The sequence below is a fragment of the Talpa europaea genome (genome assembly GCF_964194135.1).
Source record: "Talpa europaea genome assembly, chromosome: 4".
Classification (NCBI taxonomy): domain Eukaryota; kingdom Metazoa; phylum Chordata; class Mammalia; order Eulipotyphla; family Talpidae; genus Talpa; species Talpa europaea.
In genome coordinates, this window is record NC_140070.1 from 140,471,344 (window position 1) to 140,487,899 (window position 16,556).

General features: G+C 41.1%; 2 protein-coding genes across 5 annotated transcripts in view; one reads left to right on the forward strand and one right to left on the reverse strand.

Annotated features, from left to right (window-relative positions):
* The window catches only part of SON (SON DNA and RNA binding protein), a gene marked incomplete at its 3' end in the record, with an annotated part of 29,036 nt that extends 25,150 nt beyond the window's left edge, over positions 1–3,886 (forward strand). For 2 of the 4 annotated variants that reach the window (XM_084231747.1, XM_084231749.1), the window contains 4 exons: positions 1,249–1,396; positions 2,940–3,011; positions 3,118–3,233; positions 3,675–3,734. In XM_084231747.1, coding sequence (XP_084087873.1) covers positions 1,249–1,396; positions 2,940–3,011; positions 3,118–3,233; positions 3,675–3,734 — 396 coding nt within the window. Of the gene's footprint in view, positions 1–1,248; positions 1,397–2,939; positions 3,018–3,117; positions 3,234–3,674 lie in introns of all 4 variants that reach the window. The other 2 variants (XM_084231745.1, XM_084231746.1) reach the window with 2 other exon arrangements.
* Positions 3,887–5,538: 1,652 nt separating this feature from the next.
* DONSON (DNA replication fork stabilization factor DONSON) lies at positions 5,539–16,441 on the reverse strand (the record flags this gene model as incomplete). The annotated part of the gene is made up of 10 exons (XM_084232747.1): positions 5,539–5,676; positions 6,132–6,344; positions 7,429–7,627; positions 9,221–9,325; positions 9,443–9,524; positions 10,103–10,281; positions 11,793–11,971; positions 14,719–14,922; positions 15,690–15,770; positions 16,178–16,441. The coding sequence occupies 10 exons, from the start codon at positions 16,439–16,441 to the stop codon at positions 5,539–5,541; spliced, it is 1,644 nt and encodes a 547-aa protein (XP_084088873.1).
* Between the last annotated feature and the right edge of the window lie 115 nt (positions 16,442–16,556).

Below are 16,556 nucleotides of genomic sequence, written 5' to 3' on the forward strand. Positions count from 1 at the left end.
CCCAGCATATAATTAAAATACTGGGAAATAAGATACATTTTTACTGCTATGTAAGAACAAGATTTAAAAAATTAAGCATTAACTTATCAATACAGGAAATTAATGCATACTACTCAGAAGCTACCAAAATTTTTTACTTTCTCTTCCTATTGATAAGTTAATGAAGTTTGCCAAAGAATGTAAATCTGAAATTTAACAACAGGGGGAAATAAAGCATGATTTGGAGATTTACAAATTAAAAAAAAAAAAAGCCATAATGATCAACAGAATTCAATAGTTGTATCTATGGATGCCCTTGTAAAAAGTGGTATCCCATATCTTACAGCGTAAAATTAAGTGACTGTTGACTTGTGCTCATCTATATAGCTGTGCCTCTTATGACATTAAGTGGTTTGCTGCTTTGATGGAAATTATGGTTCAGTGGGTTGGATACAAGAGAGATGACTGTTCACAGAATAACCTGTGAACTTTCACCCCTCTGTATGGAAACTTGTTTCAGGGCCAAATCCTTGTAGCTGTCTTCTTGCCCCGGTCAGTGCCAGCCCTACTATTCACAACACTGCTGCTACCGAGGCCTAGGTATGTAAACATTTAAGGAGTTTTTTAAAAGTCTTTTAACATCAAGCTAGGTTTTAAAAGAATTCAAGTTCAGTTTGGTATAATTATAGGGTATTTTGTGTGATTGTCTTCCATTAATGGCTGTGTAACTTTAAAGAGTTATCTTTTTTGCTTCATAGGGATTTTCTTAGTAAAGTATACTTGCTTTATGGCAGAATGGGGAAGAAAACTGGGTGATAACATTATGCTGCTTCAGTGTTCAAACTATTTCTAAATGATTTCTGGGCTTTATTCATTAACTAGGTACACCTGGGACAATATTATTGACTGTTTTAACATTGCCTTCTTTTTATTTTGCAAGCTAAGAAGAGATACCAGTGAACCTAAATAGTGGACGAAAACAGGAGTGTTCTAATTTTTTTATTTTTGGAGGGGGGCATGAGGGCCACTGTTTTAAAACTGCCTTATTCGACTTTCAAAATACTACATTTTGTTAATGTGAAAATAACCAGAATACACACAGTGTAATATGTATATATGTATAGAAGCATTTAAATTTAATTCTAATAATTATAACAGATTTAGAAGTAAATTAAGTTGTGTTTTTTTTTTTTTCAAAGTTAACACTTGAGTTTGTGGTCAAATTCTAATTGTAAAATGGGGACATTTTACCTTTCTTTCTTTGGATAGGATCAGTTTTTAAGAGCAGCCCCAGTAACTGGAGGAATGGGAGCCGTTTTGATGAGAAAAATGGGTTGGAGAGAAGGAGAAGGATTAGGAAAAAACAAAGAAGGAAATAAGGAACCTATCCTAGTTGATTTTAAGACAGACCGAAAAGGTAAGAGGTTTTTTTTTTTTTTTTTGAATGTTTATCGAGCCTCCTTCAACATTTAGGGTTTCATTACTGTACTAAAGTCTTTTGATGTCAGTGATCCTGAAGTGAAGGTACTTCCTCTGGTATACCTGTAGCTGTTAGTGAAATGAATTGAACCCATTTTCAGCAGTTTACATGGACAGTTATTTTGAGCCTTTGAAAGGAAACTTGGGTCTTGTTGTTAAATGTGGAAATGTGCACATATTAAAATTCTAAGTTTCCATATTGATAAAATGGAACTAGTTTTTTTTTTTTCTCTTGACAAGGAACATGTTTGGTTTTATTGCTGGATTTATTTTTTCTTCCTCAGATAATTTATCCCAAATATTTTCCTTATTTCCTGTTAGAGTGTTTTATCTTTATATACCCATTTTGCATGTTCCTCTTTTTTAAGCTCAGTCTATGTAACTTCCATTTAGTTGCTATAGTTTATATATATATTTACTGCCCACATGTAATAGCCAACTGGTAGCTTTTAAGTAATCTCTTCCCTTGGAATCTAAGTAGAATCACTTGGTGTTCTTGGCACACTGATTTCAATAGCTTAAGCCTGAGTAACCACTTGTAAAACTGGAATCTTTTTCTTTAATCAAATATAAAGTTAAATTGAAGTTAATGCAATTAAATTTTCTTATCTTAGTGAATTGGGAAGCCAGTGAGCTACCAAATAAGTATTTTTTTAATGTTTTGCATCAGAATTTCTATATTGTCATTCATATAGAATGCTGTTATTCAGATTGGGAAGAATTTATTCCAATAATGATATGCAAAAGTAGGCTGGAAATAACACGAGAGTCATCCTATGATGGAGCATTAATTCAATCCTAATTATTTGTGCTGTGATTATGTCACAGTTATATTTCTTATACAAGTTGAGTAGATTCTTTATTCATAAAACATGGTTAATAGTAGAAGAAAAGCATTGTGGGATGCTTTAAATTCCATGGGACATACACTTTGGAATTGGAAAACATGGTTTGGTAAGCATACTAAAGGAATTAAGAAGGGATTGGTTGAAGAATTCCCCTTAGGATAAAGGGAAGTTGGAGGAAAATACTACTAAACCCCTTTGCAAAAGGAGGTATTGCAGAGATGTTATGTTTGTCTTTTGAAATCTTACATTTGACAAAAGGTTTTGTTTGCTGGGGAGAAAAGCCAACCCCTTAATCCTTAAGCGATAGTCTATCTCCTTTTTTCTTTTTTGGTGGCCAAAAACCTTCATGTTTTTGGGAATATAACATTTTTAAGAGATGGAATATTTTTAGGAATCACTTGCGTTAAATTCTTACATATAAATCAAATATTTAGGAGCTTCAGGGTATTTGAATAGAAAGTGTGTATCTGTAAAATACACAGCATAATAGTGATACAGAAATCAAGCTGCTGAGATTTTATTTAAGGCATGGATTGAAGTTCAGGTTCCTAAGCATGGTATCTTTGTTGTGCTGCGTTATAATTTAAAATATTTTGAAATTTACCCAGTGAACATTGTCCTTTTTTCTTTAAGGTCTTGTTGCAGTAGGGGAAAGAGCACAAAAGAGGTCTGGTAACTTCTCTGCGGCAATGAAAGATCTGTCAGGTGAGAGTACTTTCAAATTTCTTCTAGTCCCACTTCCACTTTGAATTAATAGTTTGTTGCCAAAGATGGTAGAAATAATTTATAACTGGTTATTTTGTTTCTGCAGGCAAGCATCCCGTGTCTGCTTTGATGGAAATCTGTAATAAGAGAAGGTGGCAACCACCTGAATTTCTCTTGGTCCATGATAGTGGCCCTGATCATCGCAAACATTTTCTCTTTAGGGTAAATATGAATTTCTGCATTTAATTATATATATTAATTTGATGACTTAATGTTAGAGGGTGAAGAATAAGCATCTATATGATGACAGTATATATTGTGGGCTGGGGGCTGGCTATTATGTATGGATAGAGTGGTGGGGTTTACCAAAAGGCACTGTAGTGTGCTTTAATGTGACTTGTTAGTATCTTATTTTTAAACAATTTTGGAGAAAGATGTGGGCAAAAGTCTGATGAGCAATGTTATCTTCTAGTGGAATGGGGAATAAATTCATACTTTTAATCAGATTTTTTGTAGTCCCTTTTCCCAATTGAGTTGCTCCTGGGTTGAGATTAATTTATAGTACGGGTTTATAAGTTATTTTTCTAGCTTTTAGTGAAAAAATACAAAGCTAATAGATATTAAAGTTTGATGCTGTTCTTATTGTATGTTTTTCTTGAATAGGTATTGAGAAATGGAAGCCCTTACCAGCCCAATTGTATGTTTTTCTTGAATAGGTATTGATAAATGGAAGCGCTTACCAGCCCAGCTTTGCCAGCCCTAATAAGAAGCATGCTAAAGCCACAGCAGCTACTGTGGTTCTTCAAGCAATGGGCCTTGTACCAAAGGACCTCATGGCTAATGCCACTTGCTTCAGGAGTGCCTCACGTAGATAGATTGAGGTTTTATATTAATCATTTCAGATAATTTTACTCTGCATCAAAATGTATTTCCTCTTTAATGTTGTAAATATTTGGCAATTTAAGACATTGTGTAAAAAAGCAATCTGTACAAACATCTCCAGGCTTTGATTTTTGTACCATGGAAATTGTATTTAACCATACAGGGTTTTGGTATGTTTATATTGTTTACCTTAGTGATGTATTTGTTTAAGTGGCTAACATCCAAACGATTGTTTGAAGGCATCCGTAATCTTCAGTGTGGAATGTTAAATAACGCTTTTATACTGTATTTTGTACTATGATGTAACTCCCCTTCCTTATGGCTAGGCTGCTGTAACACTTGCCTGTAATCAGTGAAGGGCTGTGCACCTTGTACTAGTACTAGTTCACAATGGGTTCTGCTGGACAGATACTGGGCCAGTGTTATTGAGGAAATAAAGCAAGATCTGTTCCACAGGGCTTATGCCACCATCTCCCCTTAAAATTTTGTAGAGGTTATTAAAAAAAAGTGGTATGTTGTGTGATGATCAGCACTAAGTCCTGCGTTCCCGTGAAAGCCACTTGGGCCATGAGAAGGGAGTTAAAATCAAGTCTGACTAGAATTCTACTGCAGAGGCCAAGTACATTTAGTATGGCATTGAGTTGTGATATAGTTCTACTTTGATGTGCATTTTGAATTTCAGCTACACCTAGATAGACGTAAAATTAAAATGCTGTAACCAACTTATCTAATAAAATTGGCACCCAGCCACTATTTTGTTGACTATGAGAAAGTTTAAGTTTATGTTAATTTTTAGGGTCTAATAGAAAATTTCATGTGTATTACAGTGGTATTCATATGCTATGTCTCTAAACTTTATTTTCAAAAGCTTAAGGCCCAAATATAAACTTCTCTGGAATAAATGTGGTGGTTTATTTTTTCGATTACAAAGTGAACACATACTTCTTCACTAGATAGTATTTCTTTACCCAATGTTTTAGATTTCTAAGCACTTTTATTTAAGAACATTTTGTTACACACACACTCACACACACACACTCACACACAAATACCTGCAAGAACATTAAGTATACTTGACCATGACAGCTGAGCATACTTTATAACTCCAGCACTACTATACGGAACACAAAATCCTTACCCAAATTAACATGCAATTATAAATAAAGCCAAATTTTAGTAAATTTGCGACTAGAGGAACTGTAAATCAGTAGGAAAGCCACTAAAGTTTAAAAGCGCCTACAACCTTTAATCCTTGGTAAACTGGTAAATAGTTTGTCCTGATATCATTAGTTACAATATGGTGAGGTGCTTGCTACTAGGTTAAGCCTCAATTTCCCATTTGGCAAGGAAATGCGGACATTAATTTGTAGCAGTTTATAACTAGGGATATAGAATTTTCCAAGTTATTTGAAGGTTTCAAAGGAAAGTTATTTTAGCATCTAATCTGCAAAATAGTAAAAATATTTAAAATCTTAATCCTGCTCAGTGCATGTTACAAAAAAGTTTATGAACATTTGAATACTTTAAAGTTCCGTTCTTTTTAAATTCCAAAATGAACTTTAAAGCCAAAGGTATAAGAATCTTGAATTTCCTTGCTTAGAAGGCTTTTTTTCCTCAAAGATTCCTTTTAGGCTTACTGTGGTGCTCAGGGTCTCCAACTATAATAGTAGTCATTCATTTCCACATGTCGTAAAGATGATTTCCCCAGTGATGGTATTTGACTAAGTTGATCTAGAGTCTTGGGGTGCAACCCGCAGCTGGCAAGCTCCTCATGAACAGTTTCCTGTAAAAATTTGTATTACAAGTCAATAAAGCATTTGAACAGATCCTAACCTCCACATAGACCGGCAAAATGGCTTTTTTCTGTTTATACGGTAAGAGGTGGTAATTCTCATCAGCAGAAGCTGACCCTAAGAATTTCTGCTTTGTGACAGCAGTTAATTACAACCTTTAAATAAAAATATGTGCAAAGTTAAAACGAATAACTTAAAGAGATCGGGCAACATCAAGGATTTGAGAGGACAATGAAATTATGACTTGGCTTTTCTTCTGGAAGTAGTTCTTGAATTACTGTTGAGTGCTATATCCTTAATTCATAAGATCAACCTCATAGAATGGTTTACACACATCATCCCTTCCTCTTAGTACTTACAATGGACAGTGACATCTTACAGACATTTCCTCCAGCTAGTTTGAGGACACTAGTTACAACTAACCTGTTTATGATCATTTACTTACCTTATTTAGAACTTCATCTACTGGTGGGCTGATATTAAATACAGCAGTTGGCTCATGTGTAAACAGGCCTGCAGAAAATGACCCACTCTGTGAAGATTTGAGTAATGTCATCACAGAATGTAGAGAATGAGGCATGACTGGACCTGTAATCTCCAAACTAAATTGATCTTTGTATCCAGAAAGAGCTTGTGTCTTCACATTTACACTTCTTGCCTAAAGTTAATGAAGAAATGGTTACCTAGCTAAAATGTTCAGTAACGTTTCATTTGGGTTTTCTACTCTTTAATAGTTAATGGATCAAAATTAGTTCCTAAGACATCAAAAGAATATTATGTAAATGTATCATTAGTAAATTCTCAACTCTCCAGCATCCTCTCCAAATAATGGCACTGCCTGTTTAAAGTACATTGTACCACAATATAACTTTTAAAATATTTAGTAACATACTTTCAATGCAGAATATTGAAAACACAAAATTGATTGTTATTAACATAGTATATATTTACATTTATAATTTTCTCAACAATATGGATGTAAAGTTAATCTTTTCACTCATGATCCGGGTTTTGAGACTTATTACACTATTGGCTATGTTCTTTCATTACTTAAGATAGGAAACAAGATTAAGAAAATTTTCCTTCTGTCAAAAGGAAAATAAAGCGATTTTGCTTGCAAATTACCTAAGAAAAATTATTTTCATGTAATCCAAGTAAAACACTAATTCACATATCTTTATATAATTCCTCTGATAACAATCAGAATTTTCATAGGTAGGAAAGCAAAAGTGCAACAAGTGAAGATGCCAAGAGTTCTTACAAATCTGACCTTATGTAAAAGAAAAGTACTTTAAAAGTGCATTAGCCTTAAGCTTTGGAAACAGCCCAAATGCCCAAAAATAGATGACTGGATCAAGAAGATGTGGTCCATATACACCATGGAATATTACTCAGCATTCAAAAAAGATAAACACATGCAATTTGCAGCAACATGGATGGCGCTGGAAGGGATCATGCTCAGCGAAATAAGCCAAAAAGAAAAAGAAAAATACCGGATGGTCTCACTCATAGCAGGAATCTAGAAAACTTAAATAAGGGACCAGGAAAATGAATAACTATAAGAAAGTGAAAATCAAAATCAACAAAAAACTATGAACCAGAGACACTTTTTGGGGGGTGGGGGGTAGGGGGGAGGGATTGGGGTCAGAATGGGGCATTTGCAATTGTATGGGGGAATATAAAAATAAAATTTATTATTAAAAAAAAAAAAGTGCATTAGCCTTGTTAGGAATTGTTTTTACCTTAAGCATTTGCATGGTGGCACCTCGGAATGCTACAGGGGACAGGAGGGTTGGTGGAAGTCCTGCCTGGGCACCTGAGGTAGCAATTAAACTCTTACAGTTGATCAAAAAATTCAGCAACGTCAGCGTGTTCATTCCTTTTACCAACACAACAGACTCAGGTCTGTGATCCATTTGTACTTCATGTTTCTCTCTTCGCCTGAGATAACAATCAAGGAAGTTGCAAATGCAAATCCCTTACCAATAGGAAGAGCAATTGTCTAGATTCTGAGTCTCCTGGGACCCTACCCCACCCATTTCAAACTGGAAAATCTCTTTCTACCCCTTGTGACTGCAATTGTAAAGCACATGCCTAAATGAACATAGTTTCTATTTGATGAATTTACTGATTGAAAAACTAACAATTTCTAGAGTCAACAATAGGTTGTTTCAACAATTGTTGGTGAGGATACAGAGAAAAAGGAACTCTTCTATACTGTTGGGAATGTAGACCGGTCAGCTATGGACAATAGTAGGAAGTTTTCTCAAAACAGTGAAAATGAATCTACTGTATGACCCAGCAATTCTTCTTCTAAGTATCTACTCAAATACAAGAACACTAATTTCAAGGGAAATATGCATTCCTAGGTTCACTGCAGCGCTACTTACAATAGCCGAGCTATGGAAACCACCTAAATGCCCAAATACGGATGAGTGGGTCAGAAATACATGGTTCATTATACATTGGGATATGACTTGCCATTTGTGACAACATGGATGGAACTGGAGCAATTATACTAACTGAAGTAAGTCAGGAGAACAATACAGGATGGAGTCATTCTAATGTGGAATATAAAAACAAAGGGTCAGATAAAGCTAAACCAGTAATAAATCCTAGACCTGTAACTGTAGAACTGAGGCTACCAGACAGGTGGCGGGGCAAGGACAAAGTGAGGAGGAAGCACAGTGGATTATGATGGTGGGCTTGGTAGACTGACAGTAACACCATCGGAAAGAGGAGACCCTACACCTCTAAAGCACAAGGTTGTAAGGCAATGTTATTCCAATTAAAAATAAGGTGAGGGCCTCCCTTGGGGCCTAGGGATTGGTTAAATATCAGCACTATCCCCAGCCTCAGGGAGCTGACCTCTCCAGTCTCGCCCAGTGCTTCCCTTAGCAGTGTCTTTCAGTAAATCTGCCTGTTCTGGGGCCTCCTGGTGGCCTAGAGTTTAAGTCTCAGCAAAATCACCACTATGGTCTAAGTTTGATCCCCGGCCAGGTTGCTAACTCACATATTGTGTAGCAGACTTTTCCTGTCTTGCCTGCTGCTCCCCTTAGCAGTGTATTTCAGTAAATTCACCTGTTCTGCCCCCCACTCTGTTTCTGGTGAATTCTCTCATCACCCTGTCCCACCCTACCATAGCTCTGGCCTTCACCCCAGTTCTACAAAATAAGTATTTTAAAAATAAGGTGGGGGCTCATCTGGGCCCCTCCCAGGTACCTTATACCTGGGAGTCTTTATTCTTTTTCTTAAAATAAACTTTTCTAAGAAAAAAAAAAAAAAAAGGTGGTTCCCCCAACAAACTTAACCAAAATGAGTGCTTTAACTTAAAAAGGTTTAATAATAGTTGTACATAACTTATGGGTATTCAGGGGTTTGTAAATTAAGTCCACGATAATTAGTTTTAATATGGCCCTAATTTAAGAGTGTAGTGTAAAAAAAAAAAAAAAAAGAGTGTAGTCTATTAAGTAGTTACTTCTACATTAGTTCAATGGAAATTCTAATCACGTTTAACAGGAATTCAAAGGATACAGCTTGATGGACAGCATGTCTGGTTTTTTAATTTTATCTTGCACACCCATCTCTTCCAGCCAGGAAAAACTTTCTTCTTCATCTTCATCACTAATTGCTTGCTCCCTAGGAAATTACTGTAGTTAGTGAGAGTTCCATTCCACAAAGCTGTTTCCTCTACAAAACTACTGCAGTAAGTCCACAAGTCACTGGATGATGTTATAGGTTACTTGAATCACATACTCTCCATCTTCCAAGCTTGTTCCAGATGCTTTCTTCTCCTTATGGTCATTTTCTTTTAATAAGGGCAGAGAAAATTCAATACCTTCATGAGAAGAGAAAAAAAGTAGCTGTGCTTTTAATCTTGGAGAACTTAACAGGTATGTACTACTTTTAGAGAATAAGGGATTTGAAAATGATTAATTTTTACACTTGATCAATGGAAGCAGTAGCTTTTAAGCTTTCCTGATTGCTGCCCATAATACACAATATAGACACAACACTTCGAAACAATACATACTCTCAGAACGTGTGATACTCTTTCATAAAGTATATTCTACTTTCTTGTCAGTTTTTTAAATAGTGCTGTTTGAGTTTATGAAATTTTATGATCCAATATGAGCCAACTAGTTAGAAAATCACTTATTTAAAGGGTATAGGTAATTTATATTAGAATTTCTAGAAGAATATATTCAGATAGTGACTTTCCAGTGTTTAGAAATCAGAGAAAGGACCACCACTAATTTAAAGTTAAGTATAAGGGACAGCTTAAATAATTGCAGGAAGAAAATCAGAAGTAAAGCATTAAAATAATAAAGATAAAACTGGTAAAAGACAAAATTTTAGCTTTTAAGGAAAAAGTGTTTATATAGTGTTATTCTCATTGTAAACCTATTGTCTTACCTTCATTTTTCATAGCTTCTCTTATACCTCTAGTTGTAGGAGACATGAGAGCCGTGATTACATTATTTCCTGCTAATCCTGCTGCACGGAACAGGACAGTAAACTGGTATGTACAGACGTAGAAATAGGGGCAAAGTTTTGTCTTCAGCAGATTATATAGAGAAGTAAAGCTCACAGACCTATGAAACAAAAGACTTTTCTTTAGATGTTTTTAAACATTTAATGCAATACCAAAAATTTAAATTTGTTTAATTCAGTTTGTTATTCACCTATGTGATTTAAAACACAACATTTTTTTTTTAATATAATCAACATCAGACATTCTCTTTTATTTATTTATTTAAAGATTTATTTATTTATACAAGCACTGGGTACAGTCAGAAGCGCGGGAGGGTGAGAGAATTCACCAGAGCCAGAGCTGGGAGCAGAACAGGCAGACTGACAAAGTACACTGCTGAAGGGAGCAGCAGGTGGCAGGAGAGGTCTGCGCACCATGTGGGACACTCACCCGGCAGCCGGGGATCGAACTGGCGCTACAGAGGGTGCGAGCAGCTTCATAACCCAGCGCTCAACCGCTGTGGCACCGAGAAGGCCCCACAACATAAATATTAATGGTTTGAACTTTTTGCTGTTATATACAACTTGGCTTTCAAAGGACTGAAATTGTCACAAGCAACTAACAACTTCCTAATACTTAACAAATAGTGTCTATAACCTAAAAATTGCTGTCTCTTTAAACAAAATTTAACTGATAATTCATGCTGGCTTTTTTCCTGAGAAATTTCTGAGACAAAAGCCAGGGCCAAGAACATTAAAGAATTATGTGTGTGTGTGTGTATTTTTTTTTTAAAGATTTATTTATTTATTTATTTATTTATTTATTTATTCATACAAGCACTGGGTACAGTCAGAAGTATGGGAGGGTGAGAGAATTCACCAGAGCCAGAGCGGGGAGCAGAGCAGGCAGAAGGACCGAAGTACACTGCTGAGGGGAGCAGCGGGCGGCAGGAGAGGTCTGCGCGCCATGTGGGACCCTCCTCCGGTGGCCGGGGAGCAGCCGGGGATCAAACCGGCACTGCGGAGGCTGCGGGCAGCTTCGCAACCCAGCGCTCAACCGCTGCGCCACCGGGGAGGGGAGGGGTGTGTGTGTGATGTGTGTGTGTGATGTGTGTGTGTGGTGTGTATATTTAAACATACACATACATTCTACAATTGCATAAGAGCAAATGACAGCTAAGAAAGTAAACAATTTAACTTCTGGTTATTAACAATTTAGATAAAATAATTCAGAAGGACATAGAGATCCTATGCCACTACACAGTTACACATCTCAAATAAAATAATGGGGGCCGCCCCAGTGGCGCAGCGGTTGAGCGCTGGGTTGCCCGCTGGATTGCGAAGCTGCCCACAGCCTCTGCAGTGCCGGTTTGATCCCCGGCTGCTCCCCGGCCACCGGAGGAGGGTCCCACAGGGCGCACAGACCTCTCCTGCCGCCCGCTGCTCCCCTCAGCAGTGTACTTTGGTCCTTCTGCCTGCTCTGCACCCCGCTCTGGCTCTGGTGAATCCTCTCACCCTCCCACGCTTCTGACTGTACCCAGTGCTTGTATAAATAAATAAATATATCTTTAAAAAAATAAATAATGGGAGAAAACTTCTAAAATGAAATTACAGAAGTTTTTAAGAATCTTACCAGTCACTCATTAAGTTATGCTGCAGGGTTTCATCATGTGACCATGGGCTTGTCTTTCCAGCCATTTTTCTGTCAGCACCAATACGAGGAAACAGTGGGAGCCAAGAAAAGGATGGGTGAACCCAATAGACAAGGCTCTGCTGGAAGGCGCATCGGAGTTCAGTAGATAGTTTGGGATCCTAAAATCCAGAGATGAGATTAGGTGGTATTTTTGCCCTATTACACATATAGAATTTCACTTAAACACTAAATGCACTAAACACTTTTTCTCAGAATCTTTAATGTTTCCTACTGGAAAGTGTTAATAACTGCTACAAGGGCTAAAATACAGTTCATTGTTGTCTGTGAAAATCTCTTGTCAGCAATCACAGTCTGTTAAGCCAGATTTCAATCAAAAGGAACACTTAACACAGATGGAACATTCTTCTTCTTCATTAAATGACTCTTACCAGGAGGGTGTCTGTGTCGAGTATGTGTGACGGGGTAACACTGTGTTCCACCGCGCCTCCCCTCATAATGCTGTTTTGAAAACAGCCAAGTAAAAACCGATGTGAAACCACAAATTGTTCTGAGCTATTTATTGACAAAGATGTACCAAGGCCTCTTTTAGGTAATCCCTTCCAACCTCTTTTGAGTTGATAAGCTGCTTGAAAATAGTGCAATAACATTTCTTTAAACCCATTCTAGAGGGCCTCCCTGGTGGCACAAGGGGGGTTAAGCACAGTACTATGAAGCAATCTGCAGCCACTGCAGCACAAGTTCTATCCCACAGCCAGGGAGCTACTCACACGGCACAGCAGACCACACCTGTCTTGCCCGCTGCTCCCCTCAGCAGTGTACTTTGGTCTGTCTGCCTGTTCTGCTCCCCACTCTGTCTCTGGTGAATCCTCTCACCCCTGGCACCTCCAGCCTGTACCCCAGTTCTTGTATGCATAAATAAATAAAACTTAAAAAAAAAATTCTAGAACTCATTAACTACTAAATTTACAACCTAGGCAGCAATTAGTGCATTAAACTAAATAAAACCCAGCTTACATTGTGTAAGAAAATCAGGAAGACAGGAGTTTCCAGGTTGAACATTTGAAGACCTGGGTGAGAATGCACACTGAAGAGGGCATGGAAGCTCTGCGCCTCTTCCCCATACCGCAACACTATGCTCTCTTTGATCTGGCTGATGATTTGTCTCTTCAGTATATTGTCTACTGAGTAAACGGGATTCCTGTCTCCTTTGTGTCACTCTAGCAAATTAATCAAATCTGAGCTTTGAGGAAGCCAAGTGATCATTTTTGGAGAATCCCACATGGCAAGAGCTGCGACGGCTTCCAACTGAGAGCACAAACGGAAATTCTCAAAGAACTGAACTCTGCCAACAAGATCAGTGAGGTTAGATGTGGGTCTTCCCTGGTCAAGCACTAGATGAGACCACAGACCTGACTGACACCTTGTGTGGCCTTATGAGACCTTAAGGACCCATCTAAGTCACTTCCGATAAGTGACTCACAGAAACTGTCAGACAACACATGTGGTAATGTAAAAAAAAAAAAAAAAGATCAAGGAAATAACCAATCTGCTTTGCAATTGCTCAATTGCTTTCATTCCTTTTCCTTATATTTTTTCCCAAAAGACTTTAGTAAACAACTGCCTACAACATACACTAAATCTCAGGATTTTAATGGACAGAAACTGAATCTGATAAAAAACATCAAAAACTTGTGAGAGGGCCTCCTGGGTGGCGCAAAGGGTTAAGTACAGCACTACGAACCAATCGGCAGCCTCTGCAGCACGAGTTCGATCCCCAGCCGGCCAGGGAGAAAACCACATGGCACAGCAGACCTCTCCTGTCTCCCTACTGCTCCCCTCAGCAGTGTATTTCAGTCAGTCTGCCTGTTCTGCTCCCCACTCTGTCTCTGGTGAATCCTCTCACCCCCCCCAACTCTGGCCTGTACCCCAGCTCTTGCATGCATAAATAAATAAATCTTAAAGAAAAGAAAAGAAAAGAAAAGTGCCTCCCCAGTGGCACAGCTGCTGAGCACTGAGCTGCAAAGCCGCCTGCAGCCTCTGCAGTGCTGGTTCTGTTAGGGGGAACAGGATGTCCTAAAGCTAATTCCATACAGGCTTTGTGGACTCCACCCCCACCCCAGGCCAAAGCCAAAGACACTGGGAACTCCAAATCCCATCACCACCCAAGGGAAGGTAGCTGGGACCTGAGGGTGGGGTTAAGCAGCCAGGTGGATATAAAAGGCAGACACGTGGGCTTTGGGGGTCCCCCCATTTTGGCTCTCCACCAGCTTACAGCGTCCGGCCAGCTCTGAGAGTGACTTTGGGTTTCCAGGTTGGCGGATCGGGTAGGATGCATTAAAGACTTTATTTCCCTATTTTCTCCCTGAGTTGTCCATTTTCCTTATTTCCTTTTCCCTTGTAAAATAAACCTTTTATTAACCTTTTGTGTGTGCCTGTAGTGGAGTATTAACAGGTCCCTTTTAAGCGCGCGGGTGAGGACCTACAGCCAGGCAACCCGTTTTATATCGGGGTTGCTGCATAACAGTTCGATCCCTGGCTGATGGTGAGGGCCCCACATGGAGCACAGACCTCTCCTGCCACGCCCGCTGCTCCCCTCAGCAGTGTATTTCGTCAGTCTGCCTGCTCTGCTCCCCGCTCTGGCTCTGGTGAATTCTCTCACCCTCCCATGCTTCTGACTGTACCCAGTGCTTGTATAAATAAATAAATAAATAAATAAATAAATCTTTAAAAAACAAACAAAAAACTTGTGAGAATGCACCATTTGGGAAACACAAAATTTACTAAGACGCTGTGTCTTTAAATGTCAGGAGATAGACTTAATGGACAGAAATATCTCTGATACATTGCTGAAAAGCACACTTTACACTTATTACTTTGAAGCACAGCAGTTTTTTAGGAGAATTACCTGTATGCTTGGAGGCAGAGTAAGCACTGTGGCCCGACAATGCTGGACAAGGCCTTGGGCCTCTTCTTGGGCTTTCAAATGATCTGCCCAAGTAAAGGGCTGAGAAGAGGTGAACAGGAGTCGCGTTTTAATACTCCAGTCCACAGGTAATTCAGTACTTTCTGAGGATGGAGTATCAGATTCGGAGAATGATACATGTGGAGTCTTTCAGAAAACAAAGAATACAAAAGTAAGCAGAGTACCAAGGAAATACGCTCGGTCTACAGGTTTTTACCGGCTCACATTCATGATCACAGAAAAGTCAACATCTTATGAACTGTATAAATAAACAACACCGAAACGACACTACACACGCTGTGCAAAAATCTGCAAGGAACTTCACACACTGTTAACAGTGATTTATCTCTGGGAGGGAGGAATTTTTGTTGCTGGGCATGATGCTGGCAGGGGGGCAGACTTCATAGCTCAGGGGATACAGGTTTATATAGTGAGTTGAGGAGTCACTGTACCACTTTCATAATAATTAGAAGAAAAAACTGTTGACAATGGTATCAAAATGAAAAAAATTTCAAGCATTTTAAAAAACACCTTTTAAAAAACACCTGCAGGTAACCGAGGCGAGGCAGTTTTTGGAGTCCACATTTGAGCAATTCCTGACCTCGACAAGTTTCTCCCACCATGTGAGTCAACCTGCTCGACATTACAGTAGCTCCTGCAGGTGACATCACAAAAAGGGGACAGGTAAGGGGAACCGTTTCCAGGAGGCCATGGAGAGGCCGTTTCCATCCGGCCTGCGCGGGCACGGGGGCCTCTGACGACATCGCCGCCTCGGCGGGACCCCCGCCCCCCCCGCCCCCCGCGCCCCAGCGGCTCGAGACCCGCCCCTCAGGCCGCGGGCGCCACTCCGGGAAAGCGCGGCAGGCCCGTTACCTTACACCTCAGCCTACAGGGCCTTTAAGACGCGGTGTTACCTGGGGCGGTGCGGGAACGGCTGTTCTCTCAGGAAACGTCTCTTCCCGCGGCAAATCGTTTTCCTGATGAGAATCTAGAAACTGAGGTGCGCACGCGGCCGAGTGAGTCCCCCCGTGTTTCGCTTCAGTTTCGTGCCTGAACTTCGCGGCCGCGCGGGGGAGACCTGACCCGGAGCCTCCCGCGGGCGGACGGACGGACGGACGGACGGCCCCGCGGGAGGACAGAGCCCGCGCGCCGGGCCGCGGCTCCGCCCCCGGCGGGGGGGGGGCGGGGGGCGGGGTTGCAGGCCTTTCGGGGTCCCCTCCCCACTGATCTCTGCCCCCTCGGCCCCCCGCACCCCGGGGCGCCCCGCCTCCCCCGCCGCAGCTTCCCGCAGGCCCGCCCCGCGGGGAGGGGGCCGGGCTCGGGGCGCCCCGTTTCCTCCCCGGACCCGAGGACCGGCCCCCTCTGCAGCCCAGGCAGCCCGAGGCCGCCGGCTCCCACTCACCCGGCCCGGCCCGTCGGGGGGCTCCGGGGCGGCCCGCGGCCGGTTGTCCAGACGCGCGAAGGGGTTCCTCGGGGCGCGGCCGCCGCCGGGGCCCCCCGCCGCCGCGGCCGGGAAGGGGCGCAGGGGGAGCCCGGCCGCCAGGGCGGCGCGGCGCGGCGCCGGCTCGAGGGCGGCCCCCAGGCTCCGAGCCCTTTTCCGGCGGAGCCGCAGGACCTCGGGCGGCTTCTTGAAGCTGGGCGAGTAGCCGGGCACGGAGACGGCCATGGCGCGCGCAGGCCGGGGGGCGCCGGCCGCTGCCCGCCAGCGCTTCCCGCGCGCGCCGGCCCCGCCCCCGGCGTGGCCCCGCCCCCGGCGTGCGTCCCGCCCCGACGCGCGGCCC